General features: G+C 29.0%; 1 protein-coding gene and 3 pseudogenes across 2 annotated transcripts; all 4 read left to right on the top strand.

Moving 5' to 3' along the window:
• The first annotated feature begins 1,454 nt into the window (after positions 1-1,454).
• Positions 1,455-2,020, top strand: LOC111306314 (non-specific lipid-transfer protein 2 pseudogene; annotated as a pseudogene).
• Positions 2,021-8,375: 6,355 nt separating this feature from the next.
• Positions 8,376-8,943, top strand: LOC149512981 (non-specific lipid-transfer protein 2 pseudogene; annotated as a pseudogene). Its single transcript, XR_016331295.1, has one exon. The product of XR_016331295.1 is annotated as a non-specific lipid-transfer protein 2 pseudogene (transcript).
• A 2,253-nt stretch (positions 8,944-11,196) lies between these two features.
• Positions 11,197-11,783, top strand: LOC149512980 (non-specific lipid-transfer protein 2 pseudogene; annotated as a pseudogene).
• A 6,249-nt stretch (positions 11,784-18,032) lies between these two features.
• LOC149512979 (non-specific lipid-transfer protein 2-like) lies at positions 18,033-18,629 on the top strand. The gene has a single exon (XM_089750392.1). The coding sequence runs from the start codon at positions 18,108-18,110 to the stop codon at positions 18,396-18,398; it is 291 nt and encodes a 96-aa protein (XP_089606518.1). The 5' UTR covers positions 18,033-18,107; the 3' UTR covers positions 18,399-18,629.
• The last annotated feature ends 4,071 nt before the right edge of the window (positions 18,630-22,700 follow it).

Genomic DNA, 22,700 nt, shown 5'->3' with positions numbered 1-22,700 from the left:
ATTTCATATTTTTTTTGTATTTTATATTTTTTTTATTGTATTTCATATTTTATTCGTACTTTGTATTTCTTCAGGACAAATTGATGTCCACATGAAAGAAAAGTGAGAAAACAAAATAGGAAAGGTGTTAAAGTTTCACACTTATTCACAAATAGAAGTCATTCTAAATCAAAAAGAAAAGAAGAGAGAAAATAGAAAAGGTGTGAGTATATGTTTTATATTTAAAAGATTACCTATAATATTAAGATTTTTTACTTTTTATCTTAATTTATAAAAGGTTATAATAGTAAACTAATATAATTTTTATGTTCTTTCCTTTCATTTTTCATTAATTCTACCAAACAATGGATACAAATAAAATACATTTATTTTTATTTTTTTTATGTTTCCAATGAAGCACAATACATATCAATGAAAAGGAAAAAAATGTTTTTCATCTTTCTACTTTTCTTCTCTTCCAATTTTTATCTTTCTATTTTCTATCTGGCCTTGAAGTTTTTACAATCTTTACCTAACTTTCAATAACAAAGAAAGGAATTTGAAGGAAAAATCAACGGGTGAACTAATATTGATTAAAGATAATACTAATTTAACAAGAAGAAGAAGAAAAAAGAAAAGAAAAGTAGGTCAATGATAAATAGCAAAAAAAAAGAAAAATCTTTCGGGCTAAAGTCCAAATTTATCCCAATATTTTTATGTAAAAATTAAGATGATGGAACAAAATTACCTTAAAAGAGTATGCAATAATAAACCTACACATTTAATTTGGGTCAAATATTTAAAGTTAACAGATAACAAAAACACTATCTGGTAAGAAAACAAAGAAAGATTCTAAAGATATTTCACAAAATTTTCATCTATAGTTATTTTAAAATTGAATCAAAATTAAGATAAAGTATTACATAAATTATTCCTACTATGATAAATTATTACATAGGTTACTCCTACCAAGTCAGCGATATGCTTAACCAATAATATTACTCCATGTCAACATTTGTTTTTCCACTTAGTTTTTTTTTAAAGTGAAAATATTTCACTTATAATTATTTTATTATAATTTTACAATTATCTAATTATAACAAATAAAAAATTATATAAGAATTCACTATTCATAAATGTAAGTTTTGTATAAAGTTTTGATGAAAATCACTTAATTTGAAAAATTAATTAATTAATTATATTATATTATAATAATCATAAATGGTATGCTTCAATTGGAAGTAGAGCAGAGCTATACCAAAATTTTTCTACATTAAATGTAAGCGTAAAATCCAATTGTGCAAAGGTGGTATTTGCAGATCTACCTTCTTCAATTCCCCAAAGGACCTTTTAGACCACCAAAAGACTTGACTCATTGACTCATGAGTCATGAAAGTTTGACACCGTCAATCATGGGCTAAAGAAACAGCAACAATTACCATCCCAACTCCTATAAATTGTGTCGCAGCTCATGCCCAAAATGCACCAAATACAATTCGACTTTGTTATTATTTTTTCACAAGTTTTAGTATTTTGTGTAGGAAAAATATGAAGAGGTTTTCCTTTGTTTCCTTCTGCGCAGTGGCGCTGGTGCTGCTGCTATTTTCAGGTGAAACTCGCACGGCGGAAGCAGTGACATGTGACCCCTCGCAGCTCAGCCCCTGCTTGGCGGCGATCACGTCTTCAAAGCCTCCATCAGCCACTTGTTGCAGCAAGCTGAAGGAGCAGCAGCCATGCTTTTGTGGGTACCTTAAGAACCCAACTATTAAACAGTTTGTCGACAATCCCGACTCCAAAAGGGTTGCTAGCACTTGTGGAGTTGCGTATCCTAAATGTTAAAAGTTTGCTTGATTAAGTATCTATTGGCAGCATAGGATTTTCTTGCTGTCAAGTACTGATCTGAATAAATGAATACTGATGCGATGTGATGAAATAAAATTAAGATAATTATATATATATATATATATATATATATATATATTCTACTTGTTTAAGGATGAAGAAAGTGGTACATGTGCTGTGATGAATTATGATTGATGTTTCTTGTGGAAAAATGGCTCATCTTTTCTTTTTTTTTTTTCATCTTTGATTTGAGATGAAATCTCAAACAACAACAATTTGTCATGATTTAAGGATTTTTTTTTTAGTACAAATGATAGAAGGATAAAAAATTAAACAACGTTTTAGTTAAGGTTAAGGGGAAGATTAAGGTAATTTAAGGTTCGATAATTCGTTAATCATACTTATATACATTTTCATACATACAACAAAAATCTTGATTTAAAAATAAAAAAAGATTTAAGACGGAAGTGAGCAACTTGACTAAAACAGTAGGTTGGATCAACCATCATCTAGTCAAAGGCTAGAAACAAAAATCTAATAAACTAAAAACTAAAACTAAGGCCAATTGCTACAGTCCAATTTAAGGACTACTTTGCATTATTTAACATTCCAATTTACGGTATACATTACGTAAGCTTTGCATTAAAATATATAATTGATGATTCCTATTGTATATATATATATATTGGAAAATTTTCTTTTTTTTTAATTATTTAACTTTATATTTAGATATGTTGAAAGTGTTGCATACGACAGTTCAAAATCTCCATACTTTTCAATAATTTCATTGTATCTTACGAAATTTCTCCATTAAATTTAGTTTACAAAGGAAACAAAGGGAAATCATTATTAATTTCTTTTAGGGTGTACTTGGTATAATTGAAGAGCAAAAGGATGAATAGAGGGACTGGAAATGTAGAAAGAAAATTAATTTGAATGTGGTTTGTGTGAAAGAAAAGTGAGAAAAAATAACAGGAAAGATGTCAATTTTTCACATATTCACAAATACAAATCATTCTAAATCAAAAAAAAAAAAGAGAGAAAATGAGAAAAATGTGAGAATGTGTTGTATATTTAAAAGATTGTCTATAATATTTAGATTTTTTATTTTTTATCTTAATTTATAAAAGGTTATAATAGTAAAATAATATAGTTTTTATATTTTTACTTTTCATTTTTCATTAATTCTACCAAGCAATGGATAGAAAGAAAATACATTTTTTTATTTTTTATTTTTCCAATCAAGCACAATACACACCAATGGGAAAAAAAAATGTTTTTCACTTTTCTACTTTTCCTCTCTCCCAATTTTTATGTTTTCATTTTTCATCTGGCCTTGATGTATTTACAATCTTAACCTAATTTTCAATAATAAAGAAGGAAACTTTAAGGAAAAAGCAAAGGGTGATCTAATACTGATTAAAGATAATACGAATTTAAGAAGGAAAAAAAAAAAAAGAAAAGTAGGTCAATGATAAGAAAGAAAGCAGGTCAATTATAAAAAGTAAAAAAAAAAAAAAAAAAAGTTTTTGCGCTATATTCCAAATTTATCCCAATATTTTTATGTAAAAGTTAGGATGATGGAACAAAATTATTACTTAAAAATATGCAATAATTAACCTGCATTGATACCACAAACAGTATTTAGTAAGGAAACAAAGAAAGATTCTAAAGATATTTCACAAAAATTTCATCCTTGATTATTTTAAAATTGAATCAAAATTAAGATAAATTATTATATAAATCCTTCCTACAAACTCAGCTGTATGCTTATCCAATAATATTACTCCATGTCAACATTTGTTCTTCCACATCAGACTATAAAGAAAAAGACTATTTCTAACACTTTTAACATAGAAACCTCAAACAAGAAAAAGACCCAAAACCAATTTTTTAACTAAACAATCAATCAAATTTTTTTAGCCATTAGGTAATTGATTCATTTTGTCTTGTGGTAAACTCTGAAGGTTAAAATGACAAAAACAAATCAATTAGTGAAATTTTCTGCCATTCTTTCTCTTTCTCTTTGCAATATATCATTTCAGAAAGTTCAGCTTTTAAACAGTAGGGTTTCGTCTAGAGGCAAAGTCAAGGACGAATGAGCAATTTTAGGACATTTACACGTGCATTAATTTTCATTTCCCTGATCGGCAACTATAACATTAGAATCAATATTATCAGGTTCATAAAGGTCCAATTCATTCAATAATAGTCCACTCTTCCATTATTAGGAAACTTAGCATAATCTGAACTGAGATAAAGTTATTTGACCTAGGGAATTAAATACTTATGTTTCACATGATATTTTCTTTTCATCTTTTGCAAAAGTAGGAGACCAAGTTTCCTGCCTTGAACAAGAAAGTCTGGGCACTTGTGTTGTTATACTCCAAGACCTGGGACCAACAGAATACTTGTTCTGTTAATAATAAGTGATTTGAGAATTGTAAGTATATTGTTGGCGATATTTACTCAAAACTAAAAAGATTTGATAAAAAATTTGTTTGAAATTTTTTAATAAATTAATTACATATTACTTGAATGACAAAAAAAAAATTTTGTAAATAAATATAGTAATGGATCGAATCAAGGAAGATTTTTGCTTGCTTCAACTCCACTCTTAAGGAATTTTATGTGATTTGACCCGATATATATTTGTATAATCCAATTCAGACTTGCATTAAATTTGAAATTAATTTAATGATTTTAATTTATTATATACATAAAAAATTATTTTTAAAATAAATTATATATTAATTATATATAAGTATAATATTTTTATTAAATTAATATTGTAGACACTTAATTTGAGTCAGGTCCAGATTAATTGGATTTGATCTAAATAGGACAAAATGACTCATTTTATTTTTAGTTTTATTATCTTTATTTTTTTATTATTTATATATATATTTTATGTCTAATAATATATATATATTTTTATTAGTTATCCATTAATATTATTTTTTATTATTTATTTATTAATGTATATTTTTTATACTTATCTATTATTATTATTTTTATTTATCTATCAATATTTTTTTATATTTATTGACTAATGTATATGTTATTATTTTTATTATTATTATTATTATTATTTTTGGTTGGTTTATCCGGTCTGAATTCTATTTTGATAGATATAAGTTTTGGTTCTAGAAGGAGGTTCTGCTATGAATCAGGGGATTGAAAGAGTTTGGATTGGATTCAAAGAATGAATCCTAATCCCAGAAGGAATTGAGATTGATCAGAAACTCTTTTGATCAATTTCTATAAATAGGTGCTGGAACATATACGAAAAGGAGACACAGAGAAAACAGAAGCTGTTCTGGTGCGTTAGATACAGCTTTAGGAATATGTGGGATTTTTTTTAGAATTTTTGAAGTTTTTTTTTTTGAAAAATTTCTGAAAATTTTTCAGAATCTGACGAAATTTTTCGGTGAACCTTGAATTTTTTGATGAGTTTTTTGGCCAACTTTGAGGTTTTTACCATTATTTTCCAGAATTTGGTGGAAATTCAATCGGATTTTGGGTTGTGTTCTTTGGGTAGAGAGAATGAGAAGAAAGTAGAAGGGAAGAGAGAGAAGGGAGAAGGCGCATCTGAAGAAAAAACTCGTTCTTTGCCTTTTATACCCGCGCAAAACAACGTCGTTTTAGTGTTAGTACGTTACCAGGATCTGCGTGTTTTTGTTTGGGCTGACCCGACCAGATCGCGATCAGATTCATTAACTCGCGTGCTAACCGATCCCTAGAGCTGAGCTGAGCCGAGTCGACGTCCCCAAGCCGGGTCTTCGAGCCACCTTTTTTGTCTTGAGTCGAGCTATTCCCAGTCGAGCCGAGCTATTCCAATGGTTTTTTTTTCTTTCTTATTTATTATTATTATTATTATTATTATTATTTATTGGTTATATTATAATTATTTAGTATTTCTTATTTTATTTTATTTTATTTTTTGATTTTCTTTAAACAAAATTTCAAAAAAAAATATTTTTAAGGAAAAGTTGAAAGTATCAATTTTCCTTGAAAATAAGTTTTCTAAAAAAATATTTTTGAGAAAAAGTTGAAAATATCAATTTTCCTTGAAAATAAGTTTTCTAAAAAATATTTTTGGGAAAAAATTGAAAGTATAAATTTTTTTTGAAAATAAGTTTTCTAAAAAATATTTTCGAGGAAAAGTTGAAAGATAAATTTTCTTTGAAAATAATTTTTTAAAAAAAAGGTTTTTTGTTAGAAAAAGTTAAAAGTATCAATTTTTCTCGAAATTAAAGTTTCAGAAAAATATTTTGGGAAAAAGTTAAAAGTATCAAATTTTCTTGTATAAAAACAATGAATTTTTGAAGAGAAAAAGATTTATATCTAAAGCTGAATTATTTTTTGTCATTTTATTTTGTTTCTTTTTTTTTCTTGAATTTTCTTTAATATTAAATAATCCGACAATAGAGCCTCTACAAGTGAAATAGTAGTCTCATTGTATACTTTGAGGTGAGAGAATTTTTTCAATTTTCTGCTAAAAGTATTAGAGTCAATTGAGAATAATTTTCAATAATTAATTACTTGGTAAATTTTTAAGGCTTATTGGATAACACAAATTAAGTTGGTACCATCTTTCGATGGGTGTTGTGAGAGTGCTATAACCTTCCTCACACGTAATCGTACTCTCGAATTTTGTTCTGATTAGTAGATCTGAACCTATTATTTTAAGGACCCTTAGGTTTAGGTGTTTCTTGAAAGGATAAATTTCTTATGTGGTCAATCGCACCTAGATAAAAAAGATTGGTGGTGACTTTTTAAGTCAATGTCTAGCGATAGATCCCCGGATCTAGACGTTATGACAGTTTGACTACTCCATTGAGGAATGAAGCCGAGAGTCAAGCCAGCAAATAAATTTGTGTTATCCAAAAAGCCTAATAAAATTGAACCTTTTTGTATAGATTTTTTTTATTATTCACTCATTTACTTTATTAATTATGTCATTCATAAGCATATGCATAACATGAGCTCTATACCCGAGCTCTCTCCTTCCAGGAGGGAGTAAAGTACTTAATGCTTTCGTGAGATTTAATGCCTCCGCAGTGGCTAGCGAAATACTCCCACTCAAATTGAATCTTTTCTGCTTATAGCCTATAATAGGTGAGGATTAGGGTGCCTTACTAGTCTGTGAAGGACAATGATGTAAAGAGCAATTTGGGAACCTTTAGACTTTAATCTCAAACCACATATAGTGAACATTAAGAGTGCCTAACCTATAGATAGAGCCATCACCCTTCCCTTTTAGAATTGACAAAAAGTATAGGATTCTTTTCTCTTATTCTATGTGATGTTTTAATTTACTTAGTTATTTATTTATTCCTTTTTTTGGGCGTACTAACCTTTTTGCTCATTCTTTTGCATTGGTTCATGCTCATATCATAAAGTTGTATAAAGAACATTTGCTTGAAAAATGGTCTTCATCAAAAGTTTTTCATGGACTCCACAGAACGATTAGTTTGCTCCTCATCTGTATAAGCTCCTTGTGAGCTACCCAATGAAGTAAAAATCCAGTCAAAAAAGATGCAACTAAAGATGAGGGATTATTTACCAATCGACTATGATTTTACCCTGTCTCAAGAAACATCTATCCTCTTCAAATAAAATAATCTAGAAGAATTAGTTGATATATGGAAGAAGATGAGCCCAATTAGACAAGAGAAGTTTTTCCTTGATCGTTATTGTGTATCAATTCTAAATATTATATTAACTCTACATGTAGACTGTAGGCAATTGTTGAAAAATCAAAGTCTAGGAAAAAGAAAACAAGGTCCTTTTATCTTAAAAATGTAGAAACAAGACATTCTAGCAAGATAAGAAAAGTTGTTATTCATTTCACTTATTTCTTTCATTTTTGTGTTGTTATTATATGAACTATTCCAATCAACCACCTAGATCAATGTTGAGAGTTTAAGAAGAGGAAAAAGTCAAGGAAAATCATGGCCATACCAAAAAAGGATGAGGTTATACCACAATTTGGACATCGAAATATCTGTATTTAATATAACTATTTTTTTGTTTATCTTGTTAGATATTCTTTAAGAAGATTGTGATAATTTTACTAGTTCCTTAAGCTTAGTTTTTTTTTAAAGTGAATATTTCACTTATAATTATTTTATTAATTTTACAATTATGTAATTATAATAAATACAAAATTGTATAAGAATTCACCATTCATACATGTAAGTTTTATATAAAATTTTGATGAAAATCACTTAAGTTTAAAAATTAATTAATTATATTATATTATATTGCAAAAATCATAAATGGTATGCTTCAATTGGAAGTACAGCAGGGCTATAACAAAATTTTTCTACATTAAATGTAAGCATAAAATCCCGTCGTGCAATGGTGGGATGTGCAAATCTACCTTCTTCAATTCCCCAAAGGACCCGCATTTTTCAAGTTTAGGCCACCAAAAGATTTGACTTATTGACACCGTCAATCATGGGCTAAAGAAACAACAATAATAACAATCCCAACTCCTATAAAATGTGTCGCAGCTCATACCCAAAAATGCACCAAATACAAATCAACTTTATTATTTTCTGTCACAAGTGTTAGCATTTTGTGTGTGAAAAAAATGAATAGGTTTTCCTTTGTTTCCTTCTGTGCAGTGGCGCTGGTAGTGCTCCTATTTTCAGGTGAAACTCGCACGGCGGAAGCAGTGACATGTGACGCCTCGCAGCTCAGCCCCTGCTTGGCAGCGATCACGTCTTCAAAGCCTCCATCAGCCACTTGTTGCAGCAAGCTGAAGGAGCAGCAGCCATGCTTTTGTGGGTACCTTAAGAACCCAACTCTTAAACAGTTTGTCGACAATCCCAACTCCAAAAGGGTTGCTAGCACTTGTGGAGTTGCATATCCTAAATGTTAAAGAGTTTGCTTGATTAAAATATCTATTGGCAGCATAGGATTTTCTTGCTGTCAAGAACTGATCTGAATATATAAATGAATAATGATGAGATGTGATGCGATAAAATTAAGGTAATTATATATTTTACTTGTTGAACGTGGAAGAAAGCAGTGACTTTTAGTATTTCCATGTGCTGTGATGAATATTAGTTAATGTTTCTTGTGGAAATATGGCTCATTTTTTCTTATTTTTTTTTCTTTGTTTTCTTTTTCATCTTTGATTTTAGATGAAATCTCAAACAATAACAATTTGTCATGATTCAAGGACATTTTTTTAGAACAAATGATGCAAGAATAAAAAACTAAACCACGTTTTAATTAAGGTTAAGTAGAAGATTAAGGAAATTTAAGGTTCTAATATCTCATTAATCATACTTATATACTTTTTTATGCATACAAGAGATATCGTAATTTAAGGATAAAAAAAGTTTGGAGGCAGATATGAGCAACTCGATGAAAACATTACATTGGATCAACTATCATCTAGTCAATGACGAGAGATAAAAAGCTAATCAACTAAAGCTAAGGCTAATCGCTACATCCAATTTAAGGAGTACTTTGCATTATTTAACATTCCAATTTAGGGCATACATTATGTATGATTTGCATTTAAATATATAATTAATGATTTCTATTTTATATATATTTTGCAAAATTTTCTTCTTTTTTTTATTATTTAACTTTATATGTAGGCATGTTGAAAGTGTTGCATGTGACAGCTCAAAATCTCCATACTTTCAATAATTTCATTGATCTTATGAAAATTCTCCTTTAAATTTAGTATACACAGGAAACAAAGAGAAATCATTATTAATTTCTTTTAGGGTGTGCTTGGTATAATGGAAAAGTAAAAGAATGAATAGAGGCAATGGAAATGTAGAAAGAAAAGAAATTTTGAATGTTTTTTTGTTTGAAAGGAAAGTGAGAAAAAAATAGGAAAGATGTCAAATTTTCACACACAAATACAAATCACTCTAAATCAAAAAGAAAAAAAGAGAGAAAATGGGAAAGGTGTGAGTATATTTAAAAGTAAAAGGATGAATATGGGAATGGAAATATAGAAAGAAAATGAATTGTGAATGTGGTTTGTATGAAAGAAAAGTGAGAAAACAAAATAGGAAAGGTGTTAAAATTTCACACTTATTCACAAATAGAAATCATTCTAAATCAAAAAGAAAAGAAGAGAGAAAATAGGGAAGGTGTGAGTATATGTTGTATATTTAAAAGATTGCCTATAATATTAAGATTTTTTACTTTTTATCTTAATTTATAAAAGGTTATAATAGTAAACTAATATAATTTTTATGTTCTTTCCTTTCATTTTTCATTAATTCTACCAAACAATGGATACAAATAAAATACATTTATTTTTATTTTTTTTATGTTTCCAATGAAGCACAATACATATCAATGGAAAGGAAAAAAATGTTTTTCATCTTTCTACTTTTCTTCTCTTCCAATTTTTATCTTTCTATTTTCTATCTGGCTTTGAAGTTTTTACAATCTTAACCTAACTTTCAATAACAAAGAAGGGAATTTGAAGGAAAAATCAACGGGTGAACTAATATTGATTAAAGATAATACTAATTTAATAAGAAGAAGAAGAAAAAAAAAAAAAGAAAAGTAGGTCAATGATAAAAAGCGAAAAAAAGAAAAATCTTTTGGGCTAAAGTCCAAATTTATCCCAATATTTTTATGTAAATGTTAAGATAATGGAACAAAATTACTTAAAAAGACAATGCAATAATAAACCTACACATTTAATTTGGGTCAAATATTTAAAGTTAACAGATAACAAAAACACTATCTGGTAAGAAAGCAAAGAAAGATTCTAAAGATATTTCACAAAATTTTCATCTATAGTTATTTTAAAATTGAATCAAAATTAAGATAAAGTATTACATAAGTTATTCCTACTATGATAAATTATTACATAGGTTACTCCTACCAAGTCAGCTATATGCTTAACCAATAATATTACTCCATGTCAGCATTTGTTTTTCCACTTATTTTTTTTTAAAGTGAAAATATTTCACTTATAATTATTTTATTATAATTTTACAATTATCTAATTATAACAAAATAAAAAATTATATAAGAATTCACTATTCATAAATGTAAGTTTTATATAAAGTTTTGATGAAAATCACTTAATTTGAAAACTTAATTAATTAATTATATTATATAATAATAATCATAAATGGTATGCTTCAATTGGAAGTAGAGCAGAGCTATACCAAAATTTTTCTACATTAAATGCAAGCGTAAAATCCAATTGTGCAAAGGTGGTATTTGCAGATCTACCTTCTTCAATTCCCCATAGGACCTTTTAGACCACCAAAAGACTTGACTCATTGACTCGTGAGTCATGAAAGTTTGACACCGTCAATCATGGGCTAAAGAAACAACAATAATTACCATCCCAACTCCTATAAATTGTGTCGCAGCTCATGCCCAAAATGCACCAAATACAATTCGACTTTGTTATTATTTTTTCACAAGTTTTAGTATTTTGTGTAGGAAAAATATGAAGAGGTTTTCCTTTGTTTCCTTCTGCGCAGTGGCGCTGGTGCTGCTGCTATTTTCAGGTGAAACTCGCACGGCGGAAGCAGTGACATGTGACGCCTCGCAGCTCAGCCCCTGCTTGGCGGCGATCACATCTTCAAAGCCTCCATCAGCCACTTGTTGCAGCAAGCTGAAGGAGCAGCAGCCATGCTTTTGTGGGTACCTTAAGAACCCAACTATTAAACAGTTTGTCGACAATCCCGACTCCAAAAGGGTTGCTAGCACTTGTGGAGTTGCGTATCCTAAATGTTAAAAGTTTGGTTGATTAAGTATCTATTGGCAGCATAGGATTTTCTTGCTGTCAAGTACTGATCTGAATAAATGAATACTGATGTGATTTGATGAAATAAAATTAAGATAATTATATATATATTCTACTTGTTTAAGGATGAAGAAAGTGGTACATGTGCTGTGATGAATTATGATTGATGTTTCTTGTGGAAAAATGGCTCATCTTTTCTTATTTTTATTTTTCTTATTTTTTTTTCATCTTTGATTTGAGATGAAATCTCAAACAACAACAATTTGTCATGATTTAAGGATTTTTTTTAAGTACAAATGATAGAAGGATAAAAAATTAAACAACGTTTTAGTTAAGGTTAAGGGGAAGATTAAGGTAATTTAAGGTTCGATAATTCGTTAATCATACTTATATACATTTTCATACATACAACAAAAAAATCGTAATTTAAAAATAAAAAAAGATTTAAGACGGAAGTGAGCAACTTGACTAAAACAGTAGGTTGGATCAACCATCATCTAGTCAAAGACTAGAAACAAAAATCTAATAAACTAAAACTAAGGCCAATTGCTACAGTGCAATTTAAGGACTACTTTGGATGATTTAACATTCCAATTTACGGTATACATTACGTAAGCTTTGCATTAAAATATATAATTAATGATTCCTATTGTATATATATATTTTTTGGAAAATTTTCTTTTTTTTTAATTATTTAACTTTATATTTAGATATGTTGAAAGTGTTGCATACGACAGATCAAAATCTCCATACTTTTCAATAATTTCATTGTATCTTACGATATTTCTCCATTAAATTTAGTTTACAAAGGAAACAAAGGGAAATCATTATTAATTTCTTTTAGGGTGTACTTGGTATAATGGAAGAGTAAAAGGATGAATAGAGGGACTGGAAATGTAGAAAGAAAATGAATTTGAATGTGGTTTGTGTGAAAGAAAAGTGAGAAAAAATAACAGGAAAGATGTCAATTTTTCACATATTCACAAATACAAATCATTCTAAATTAAAAAAAAAAAAAAGAAGAGAGAAAATGAGAAAAATGTGAGAATGTGTTGTACATTTAAAAAGATTGTCTATAATATTTAGATTTTTTATTTTTTATCTTAATTTATAAAAGGTTATAATAGTAAAATAATATAATTTTTATATTTTTACTTTTCATTTTTCATTAATTCTACCAAGCAATGGATAGAAAGAAAATACATTTTTTTTATTTTTTATTTTTCCAATCCAGCACAATACACACCAATGGGAAGAAAAAAAATGTTTTTCACTTTTCTACTTTTCCTCTCTCCCAATTTTTATCTTTTAATTTTTTATGTGGCCTTGATGTATTTACAATCTTAACCTAATTTTCAATAATAAAGAAGGAAACTTTAAGGAAAAAGCAAAGGGTGATCTAATACTGATTAAAGATAATACTAATTTAAGAAGGAAAAAAAAAAGAAAGAAAAGCAGGTCAATGATAAGAAAGAAAGCAGGTCAATTATAAAAAGCAAAAAAAAAAAAAAAAAACTTTGCGCTATATTCCAAATTTATCCCAATATTTTTATGTAAAAGTTAGGATGATGGAACAAAATTATTACTTAAAAATATGCAATAATTAACCTGCACTGATACCACGAACAGTATTTAGTAAGGAAGCAAAGAAAGATTCTAAAGATATTTCACAAAAATTTCATCCTTGATTATTTTAAAATTGAATCAAAATTAAGATAAATTATTATATAAATCCTTCCTACAAAGTCAGCTGTATGCTTATCCAATAATATTACTCCATGTCAACATTTGTTCTTCCACATCAGACTATAAAGAAAAAGACTATTTCTAACACTTTTAACATAGAAACCTCAAACAAGAAAATGACCCAAAGCCAATTTTTAAACTAAACAATCTATCAATTTTTTTTAGCCATTACGTAACCATAGTTTTACTATGTAGTAAATATTAAAAAAAAAATTAAGGGTATCGATCCACATTTAAAATTAAGATCACAATCAACATTTTTACTGCTGAAGGTCAAAATTGATTCATTTTATCTTGTGGTAAACTCTGAAGGTTAAAATGATAAAAACAAATCAATTAGTGAAATTTTCTGCCATTTTTTCTCTTTCTCTTTGCAATATATCATTTCCGAAAGTTCAGCTTTTAAACAGTAGGGTTTCGTCTAGAGGCAAAGTCAAGGACGAATGAGCAATTTTAGGACATTTACACGTGCATTAATTTTCATTTCCCTGATCGGCAACTATAACATTAGAATCAATATTATCAGGTTCATAAAGGTCCAATTCATTGAATAATAGTCCACTCTTCCATTATTAGGAAACTTAGCATAATCTGAACTGAGATAAAGTTATTTGACCTAGGGAATTAAATACTTATGTTTCACATGATATTTTCTTTTCATCTTTTGCAAAAGTAGGAGACCAAGTTTCCTGCCTTGAACAAGAAATTCTGGGCACTTGTGTTGTTATACTCGAAGACCTGGGACCAACAGAATACTTGTTCTGTTAATAATAAGTGATTTGAGAATTGTAAGTATATTGTTGGCGATATTTACTCAAAACTAAAAAGATTTGATAAAAAATTTGTTTGAAATTTTTTAATAAATTAATTACATATTACTTGAATGACAAAAAAAAAAAATTTGTAAATAAATATAGTAATGGATCGAATCAAGGAAGATTTTTGCTTGCTTCAACTCCAACTCGACTCTTAAAGAATTCTACGTGATTTGACCCGATATATATTTGTATAATCCAATTCAGACTTGCATTCAATTTGAAATTAATTTAATGATTTTAATTTATTATATACATAAAAAATTATTTTTAAAATAAATTATATATTAATTATATATAAGTATAATATTTTTATTAAATTAATATTGTAGACACTTAATTTGATTCAGGTCCAGATTAATTGGGCTTGGTCCAAATAAGACAAAATGACTCATTTTATTTTTAGTTTTATTATCTTTATTTTTTTATTATTTATATATATATTTTATGTCTGATAATATATATATTTTTATTAGTTATCCATTAATATTATTTTTTATTATTTATTTATTAATGCATATTTTTTATACTTATCTATTATTATTATTTTTATTTATCTATCAATATTTTTTTATATTTATCGATTAATGTATATATTATTATTATTATTATTATTATTATTATTATTATTATTATTTTGGTTGGTTTATCCGATCTAAATTCTATTTTGATAGATATAATTTTTGGTTCTAGAAGGAGGTTCTGCTATGAATAAGGGGATTGAAAGAGTTTGGATTGGATTCAAAGAATGAATCCTAATCCCAGAAGGAATTGAGATTGATCAGAAACTCTTTTGATCAATCTCTATAAATAGGTGCTGGAACATACACGAAAAGGAGACACAGAGAAAACAGAAGCTAAAAAGGTTCTGGTGCATTAGATATAGCTTTAGGAATATGTGGGATTTTTTATAGAATTTTTGAAGTTTTTTTTTTGAAAAATTTTTGAAAATTTTTCAAAATTTGACGAAATTTTTCGGTGAACCTTGAATTTTTCGACGAGTTTTCTAGCCAACTTTGAAGTTTTTACCATTATTTTCCAGAATCTGATGGAAATTCAACCGGATTCTAGGTTGTGTTCTTTGGGTAGAGAGAATGAGGAGAAAGCAGAAGGGAAGAGAGAGAAGGGAGAAGGCGCATCTGAAGAAAAAACTCATTCTTTGCCTTTTATACCTGCGCAAAACAATGTCGTTTTAGTGTTAGTACGTTACCAGGATCTGCGTGTTTTTGTTTGGGCTGACCCAACCACCAGATTGTGACCCGATTCATTAACTCATGTGCTAACCGATCCCTAGAGCTGAGCTGAGCCGAGCCGAGGTCTCCGAGCCGCGTCTTCGATTCGTTTTTTTTGTCTTGAGCTGAGCTATTTCCCAGTCGAGCCAAGCTGTTCCAAAGGTTTTTTTTTTCTTTCTTATTTATTATTATTATTATTTATTGGTTATATTAGAATTATTTAGTATTTCTTATTTTATTTTATTTTATTTTTTGATTTTTTTTAAACAAAATTCCAAAAAAAAAAATATTTTTGAGGAAAAGTTGAAAGTATCAATTTTCATTGAAAATAAGTTTTCTAAAAAAATATTTTTGGGAAAAAGTTTAAAATATCAGTTTTCCTTTAAAAATAAGTTTTCTAAAAAATATTTTTGAGAAAAAGTTAAAAGTATCAATTTTTCTTGTACAAAAACATGAATTTTTGAAGAGAAAAAGATTTATATCTAAAGCTGAATTATTTTTTGTCATTTTATTTCTTTTCTTTTTTTTTAAATTTTCTTTAATATTAAATAATCTGACAATAGAGCCTCAGCAAGTGAAATAGTAGTCTCATTGCATACTCTTGAGGTGAGAGAATTTTTTTAATTTTTTGCTAAAAGTATTAAAGTCAATTGAGAATAATTTTTAAATAATTAATTACTTGGTAAATTTTTAAGGCTTATTGGATAACACAAAATTAAGTTGGTACCATCTTTCGATGGGTGTTGTAAGGGTGCTATAACCTTTCTCACACGTAATCGTACTTTCGAACCTTATTCTGATTAGTAGACCTGAACATATTCTTTTAGGGACCCTTAGGTTTAGGTGTTTCTTAAAAGGATAAATTTTTTAGGTGGTCAATCGCACCTAGATAAAAAAGATTGGTGGTGACTCTTTAAGTCAATGTCTAGCGACAGATCCCCGGATCTAGACGTTATGACAATTTGGCTGCTTCATTGGGGAATGAAGCCGAGAGTCAGGCCAGCAAATAAATTTGTGTTATCCAAAATCCTAATAAAATTGAACCTTTTTGTATAGATTTGTTTTATTATTCACTCATTTACTTTATTAATTATGTCATTCATATGTATATGCATAACATGAGCTTTATACCTGAGCTCTGTCCCTCTAGGATGGAGTAAAGTACCTAATGCTTTCGTGACGTTTAATGCCTCCGTAGTGGCTAACGAAATACTCCCACTCAAATTGAATCTTTTTCGCTTGTAGCCTATAATAGGTGAGGATTATGGTGCCTTACTAGTCTGTGAAGGACAATGATGTAAGGAGCAATTTGGGAACCTTTAGACTTTAACCTCAAACCACATATAGTGAACACTAAGAGTGCCTAACCTATAGATAGAGCCATCACCCTTCCCTTTTAGAATTGACTAAAAGTATAGGATTCTTTCCTCTTATTCTATGTGATGTTTTAATTTACTTAGTTATTTATTTATTCCTTTTTTTGGGCGTACTAACCTTTTCTCTCATTCTTTTGCATTGGTTCATGCTCATATCATAAAGTTGCATAAAGAACATTTGCTTAAAAGACGGTCTTCAACAAAAGTTTTTCATGGACTCCACAGAACGATTAGTTTGCTCTTCATCTGTATAAGCTCCTTGTGAGCTACCCAATGAAGTAAAAATCTAGTCAGAAAAGATGCAACTAAAGATGAGGGATTATTTACCAATCGACTATGATTTTACACTGTCTCAAAAAATATCTATCCTCTTCAAATAAAATAATCTAGAAGAATTAGTTGATATATGGAAGAAGATGAGCCCAATTAGACAAGAGAAGTTTTTCCTTGATCGTTATTGTGTATCAATTCTAAATATTATATTAACTCTACATGTAGACTGTAGGCCATTGTTGAAAAATCAAAGTCTAGGAAAAAGAAAACAAAGTCCTTTTATCTTAAAAATGTAGAAACAAGACATTCTAGCAAGATAAGAAAAGTTGTTATTCATTTCACTTATTTCTTTCATTTCTGTGTTGTTATTATATGAACTGTTCCAATCAACCACCTAGGTCAATGTTGAGAGTTTAAGAAGAGGAAAAAGTCAAGGAAAATCATGGCCATACCAAAAAAGGATGAGGTTATACAACAATTTGGATATCGGAATATCTGTATTTAATATAATTATTTTTTTGTTTATCTTGTTAGATATTCTCTAAGAAGATTGTGATAATTTTACTAGTTCCTTAAGCTTAGTTTTTTTTTGAAAGTGAATATTTCACTTATAATTATTTTATTAATTTTACAATTATGTAATTATAATAAATACAAAATTGTAAAAGAATTCACCATTCATACATGTAAGTTTGATATAAAATTTTGATGAAAATCACTTAATTTTAAAAATTAATTAATTATATTATATTATATTACAAAAATCATAAATGGTATGCTTCAATTGGAAGTACAGCGGGGCTATAACAAAATTTTTCTACATTAAATGTAAGCATAAAATCCCGTCGTGCAATGGTGGGATGTGCAAATCTACCTTCTTCAATTCCCCCAAGGACCCGCATTTTTCAAGTTTAGGCCAGCAAAAGACTTGACTTATTGACACCGTCAATCATGGGCTAAAGAAACAACAATAATAACAATCCCAAGTCCTATAAAATGTATCGCAGCTCATACCCTAAAATGCACCAAATACAAATCAACTTTATTATTTTTTGTCACAAGTGTTAGCATTTTGTGTGTGAAAAATATGAATAGGTTTTCCTTTGTTTCCTTCTGTGCAGTGGCGCTGGTAGTGCTCCTATTTTCAGGTGAAACTCGCACGGCGGAAGCAGTGACATGTGAGGCCTCGCAGCTCAGCCCCTGCTTGGCAGCGATCACGTCTTCAAAGCCTCCATCAGCCACTTGTTGCAGCAAGCTGAAGGAGCAGCAGCCATGCTTTTGTGGGTACCTTAAGAACCCAACTCTTAAACAGTTTGTCGACAATCCCAACTCCAAAAGGGTTGCTAGCACTTGTGGAGTTGCATATCCTAAATGTTAAAAAGTTTGCTTGATTAAAATATCTATTGGCAGCATAGGATTTTCTTGCTGTCAAGAACTGATCTGAATATATAAATGAATAATGATGAGATGTGATGAGATAAAATTAAGGTAATTATATATTTTACTTGTTTAAGGTGGAAGAAAGCAGTGACTTTTAGTATTTCCATGTGCTCTGATGAATTATATTTAATGTTTCTTGTGGAAGCTCGCTCATCTTTTCTTATTTTTTTTTTCTTTGTTTTCCTTTTCATCTTTGATTTTAGATGAAATCTCAAACAATAACAATTTGTCATGATTCAAGGACATTTTTTTAGAACAAATGATGCAAGAATAAAAAACTAAACCACGTTTTAATTAAGGTTAAGTAGAAGATTAAGGAAATTTAAGGTTCTAATATCTCATTAATCATACTTATATACTTTTTTATGCATACAAGAGATATCATAATTTAAGGATAAAAAAAGTTTGGAGGCAGATATGAGCAACTCGATGAAAACATTACATTGGATCAACTATCATCTAGTCAATGACGAGAGATAAAAAGCTAATCAACTAAAGCTAAGGCTAATTGCTACATCCAATTTAAGGACTACTTTGCATTATTTAACATTCCAATTTAGGGCATACATTATGTATGATTTGCATTTAAATATATAATTAATGATTTCTATTTTATATATATTTTGCAAAATTTTCTTCTTTTTTTTATTATTTAACTTTATATGTAGGCATGTTGAAAGTGTTGCATGTGACAGTTCAAAATCTCCATACTTTCAATAATTTCATTGATCTTATGAAAATTCTCCTTTAAATTTAGTATACACAGGAACCAAAGAGAAATCATTATTAATTTCTTTTAGGGTGTGCTTGGTATAATGGAAAAGTAAAAGAATGAATAGAGGCAATGGAAATGTAGAAAGAAAAGAAATTTTGAATGTTTTTTTGTTTGAAAGAAAAGTGAGAAAAAAATAGGAAAGATGTCAAATTTTCACACACAAATACAAATCACTCTTAATCAAAAAGAAAAAAAAGAGAGAAAATGGGAAAGGTGTGAGTATATTTAAAAGTAAAAGGATGAATAAAGGGAATGGAAATATAGAAAGAAAATGAATTGTGAATGTGGTTTGTATGAAATATCGTAACGGTTTTGTGTCCGTCCGCTCGCCGAATTTGAAAATAAAATAAAAAATAACGGAGTCGCCATCAATCTTTTTTCGTTAGGTGCGATTGATTACCTATTAAAATATATCTTTTTAATGAAATCTTAAAATTAATTAAAATTTATTAAAAATATAAGTTTACGGTCTGCGAAACAGTCTGAGTTCGGAAGTCAGTTACGTGTGGGGAAGGATTGCACCCCCACAACGCCCGTTAAAAATGGTACCAATTAACAACGTGTTATCCTTTGATTTTGATAAAAAATAATCTTATATTCAGTATTCGAAAAATAATTTCCTTGATTTTTTATTTATTAAAAAAAAATTATTCTCAGGAAAAATAAATCAAAATCTTTTTATTGAAATAATTCTTAAAATGTTTCAGTATGTTGGTAATATTAAAAGAACTCTTTCTCACCTAGAGATTTCTTAAACCATCTCTACTGGGAATACTTTTAAAATCTCAACTTTGGAGGCTCGAATTTATTTTTCGTAAGAAAATGTCATGTTAAAAAAAAATTTTATTCTCGAGAAAAAATAAATTAAAACCTTTTTATTGAAATAATTCTTAAAATGTTTTAGTATGTTGGTAACATTAAAAGAACTCTTTCTCACATAGAGATTTCTTAAACCATCTCTACTCGGAATACTTTTAAAATCTCATCTTTGAGAGGTCTAAATTTACTTTTCGTAAAAAATTATGTCATATAAGCAATGCAAATAATAACATGTTGATGCACACATCTTTTTCTAAAATTTTATTAATTGTTTTATTAATTTTTTTAATTAAAATTAAAATTTTGAAGAAAAAAGAATTTAATTATATTGAAGATTTTCTATAAACATTTCAATACGCTGGTAATATTTTACAAAAAATCTTCTCACCTAGAGATTTCTTAAAGCATCTCTACTCGGAATGCTTTTAGAATCTCATCATTGGATTAAATTTCTTTCCTTCCTATTTTTATTACATATATTTTTAATATATTAATCAATTTTTATTTATTATTATAAAAAAAGAAATTTTTATTTAAAAAAATTGAAGAAAAATAAAAATTTTATTATATTGAAGATTTTTTATAAATATTCCAATACACTGGTATTATTTTACAAAAAATCTTCTCACCTAGAGGTTTTGTAGGCATCACTACTCGGAATACCTTTAAATCTCATCGTCGGATAAAAATTTCATTTTCCTACATTTTTATTAGTTTATTATTATTATTAAATTTATTTTTATATTATTGTTTTTAAAGTTTATTTTAAAAATTAATATAACTACATAAAAAAAATAACCACAATTTCATCATTTAATCTAACAAATATAATTATTTTAATATGCATAAATATTAATAAAATAATATATAAAAAAATAAGAAAAATTCAAAAAAAAAATATTTTTACCTGAATTGGACCGATCAACGGTCCGGTCAACGTACGGTTTGGTTCGGTGGTTCGGTCTGACGATTCGGCTCGGTCTGACAACGGTTCAAGCGCAGTCCGGTTCGGTCTAGACGATCTGTTTCTACTCAGATGGACCGGTCAGGGGCTGATGGAGAAGCGGGTCGTCGGGTCGGGTGCGTGGACCCCGGGTCGTGGGTTGACGCGCGGATCCTTCTTGGTCTAAACGACGTCATTTTGGGCATTTAATGAAACGACGTCGTTTTGGTTCTGACGGTTTATATAAAAGTTAAAAGAAAATTTTCATTCATTTCATTTGGTTTTCGTAAAAAAAATTCCTCTTTTTTTTTTTTTCTCTTTTTCAGCCGACCTGGGGCTGGTGGCCGTCTGTCATGACGGCCGCCGTTGACGCTGTCGAAAAATTCTAAAAATCTCTCACAAACTCATCTCGACCCCCTGAACACAGATCCGACTCCTTTTCACCAAAAAAAGTCTCAAAATCCCTAGATCTGCTGGAGAAGTTTCAGTGAAACTATATATTTTTGTGTTCTGACTCTTTTTTTGTTTGAAACTGACTCTTTTTTTTTTCTTCGTGCAAAAAGCTCGGTGCTGGGTTGCTCCCTACGGGCAGGACTGTGTATATTTTTTTTGTGTGTTTTTCAATTTTTTTTTGGAACATCTCTCCCTTTCTCCTATTCTTCTTTTTTTTTGCTAGGAGCTTTATTTTTAGAGCTCCGTGTGTTTGGGGGGAAGGGCATGGGGCTCGACACGGGGGTAAGCACGAGCCCCATGTCTCTTTTATTAGTTTTGGCTATATCTGGTAGTTTGTCAATGGGAGGATTAATCTGAGGGGTGAAGGGTAGGGTCTGGTGATCAGAAGGATGGGGTATAGGGTCTGGTGGGTCTGGTGGCAGAGGTGGTGGCAGTGGTGCCGGGGATGGTACCACTGCCATCCTTGATTTTTTTTGTTCTGTTTTATTTTTTTTTGTATTTCATATTTTTTTTGTATTTCATATTTTTTTATTGTATTTCATATTTTATACGTACTTTGTATTTTTTTTTGGACAAATTGATGTCCACAGCTGCCCTTTTTTGCACATTACTGGTAATCAGTAATAGGGCAAAGACAGAGACAATAATTTTGTCCAGAATCCAAATGATTTTTTTTATTGAAAATGCTCCTCTCACTTGAGGCTCGACAACTTTCAAAAATTTAAAATCAGAAAAAGCTCATCTCAGCAGAGGCTCAACAATTTTAAAATCTCATTTGGAAATGGCTCCTCTCAACAGAGGCTTAACAACTTTAAACAATTTAAAATCTGAAAAAGCTCCTCTCAGTAGAGGCTCAACGATTTTAAAATCTCATTTGAAAAGGGCTCCTCTCAACAGAGGCTCAACAACTTTAAAATCTTGAAAAAAGCTCCTTTCAGCAGAGGCTCAATTACTTTAAAATCTCATTTGAAAAGGGCTCCTTTCAACAAGGCTCAACAATTTTAAAATCTTGAAAAAGGCTCCTTTCAGTAAAGGCTCAACGACTTTAAAATCTCATTTGAAAAAGCTCCTCTCAGCAGAGGCTCAACAACTTTAAAAATCTCATCTTGGAAAAGCTCCTCTCAGTAGAGGCTCAACAACTTTAAAAATCTCATCTTGGAAAAGCTCCTCTCAGCAGAGGCTCAACAACTTTAAAAATCTCATTTGAAAAAGCTCATCTCAGTAGAGGCTCAACAACTTTAAAATCTCAT

Source organism: Durio zibethinus, chromosome 21, assembly GCF_047325235.1.
Source record: "Durio zibethinus cultivar Kanyao isolate XHJ-2024 chromosome 21, ASM4732523v1, whole genome shotgun sequence".
In the NCBI taxonomy this organism is placed as follows: domain Eukaryota; kingdom Viridiplantae; phylum Streptophyta; class Magnoliopsida; order Malvales; family Malvaceae; genus Durio; species Durio zibethinus.
The sequence above is the reverse complement of the archived record's forward strand: the minus strand, read 5'-3'. Positions and strand labels throughout refer to the sequence as shown.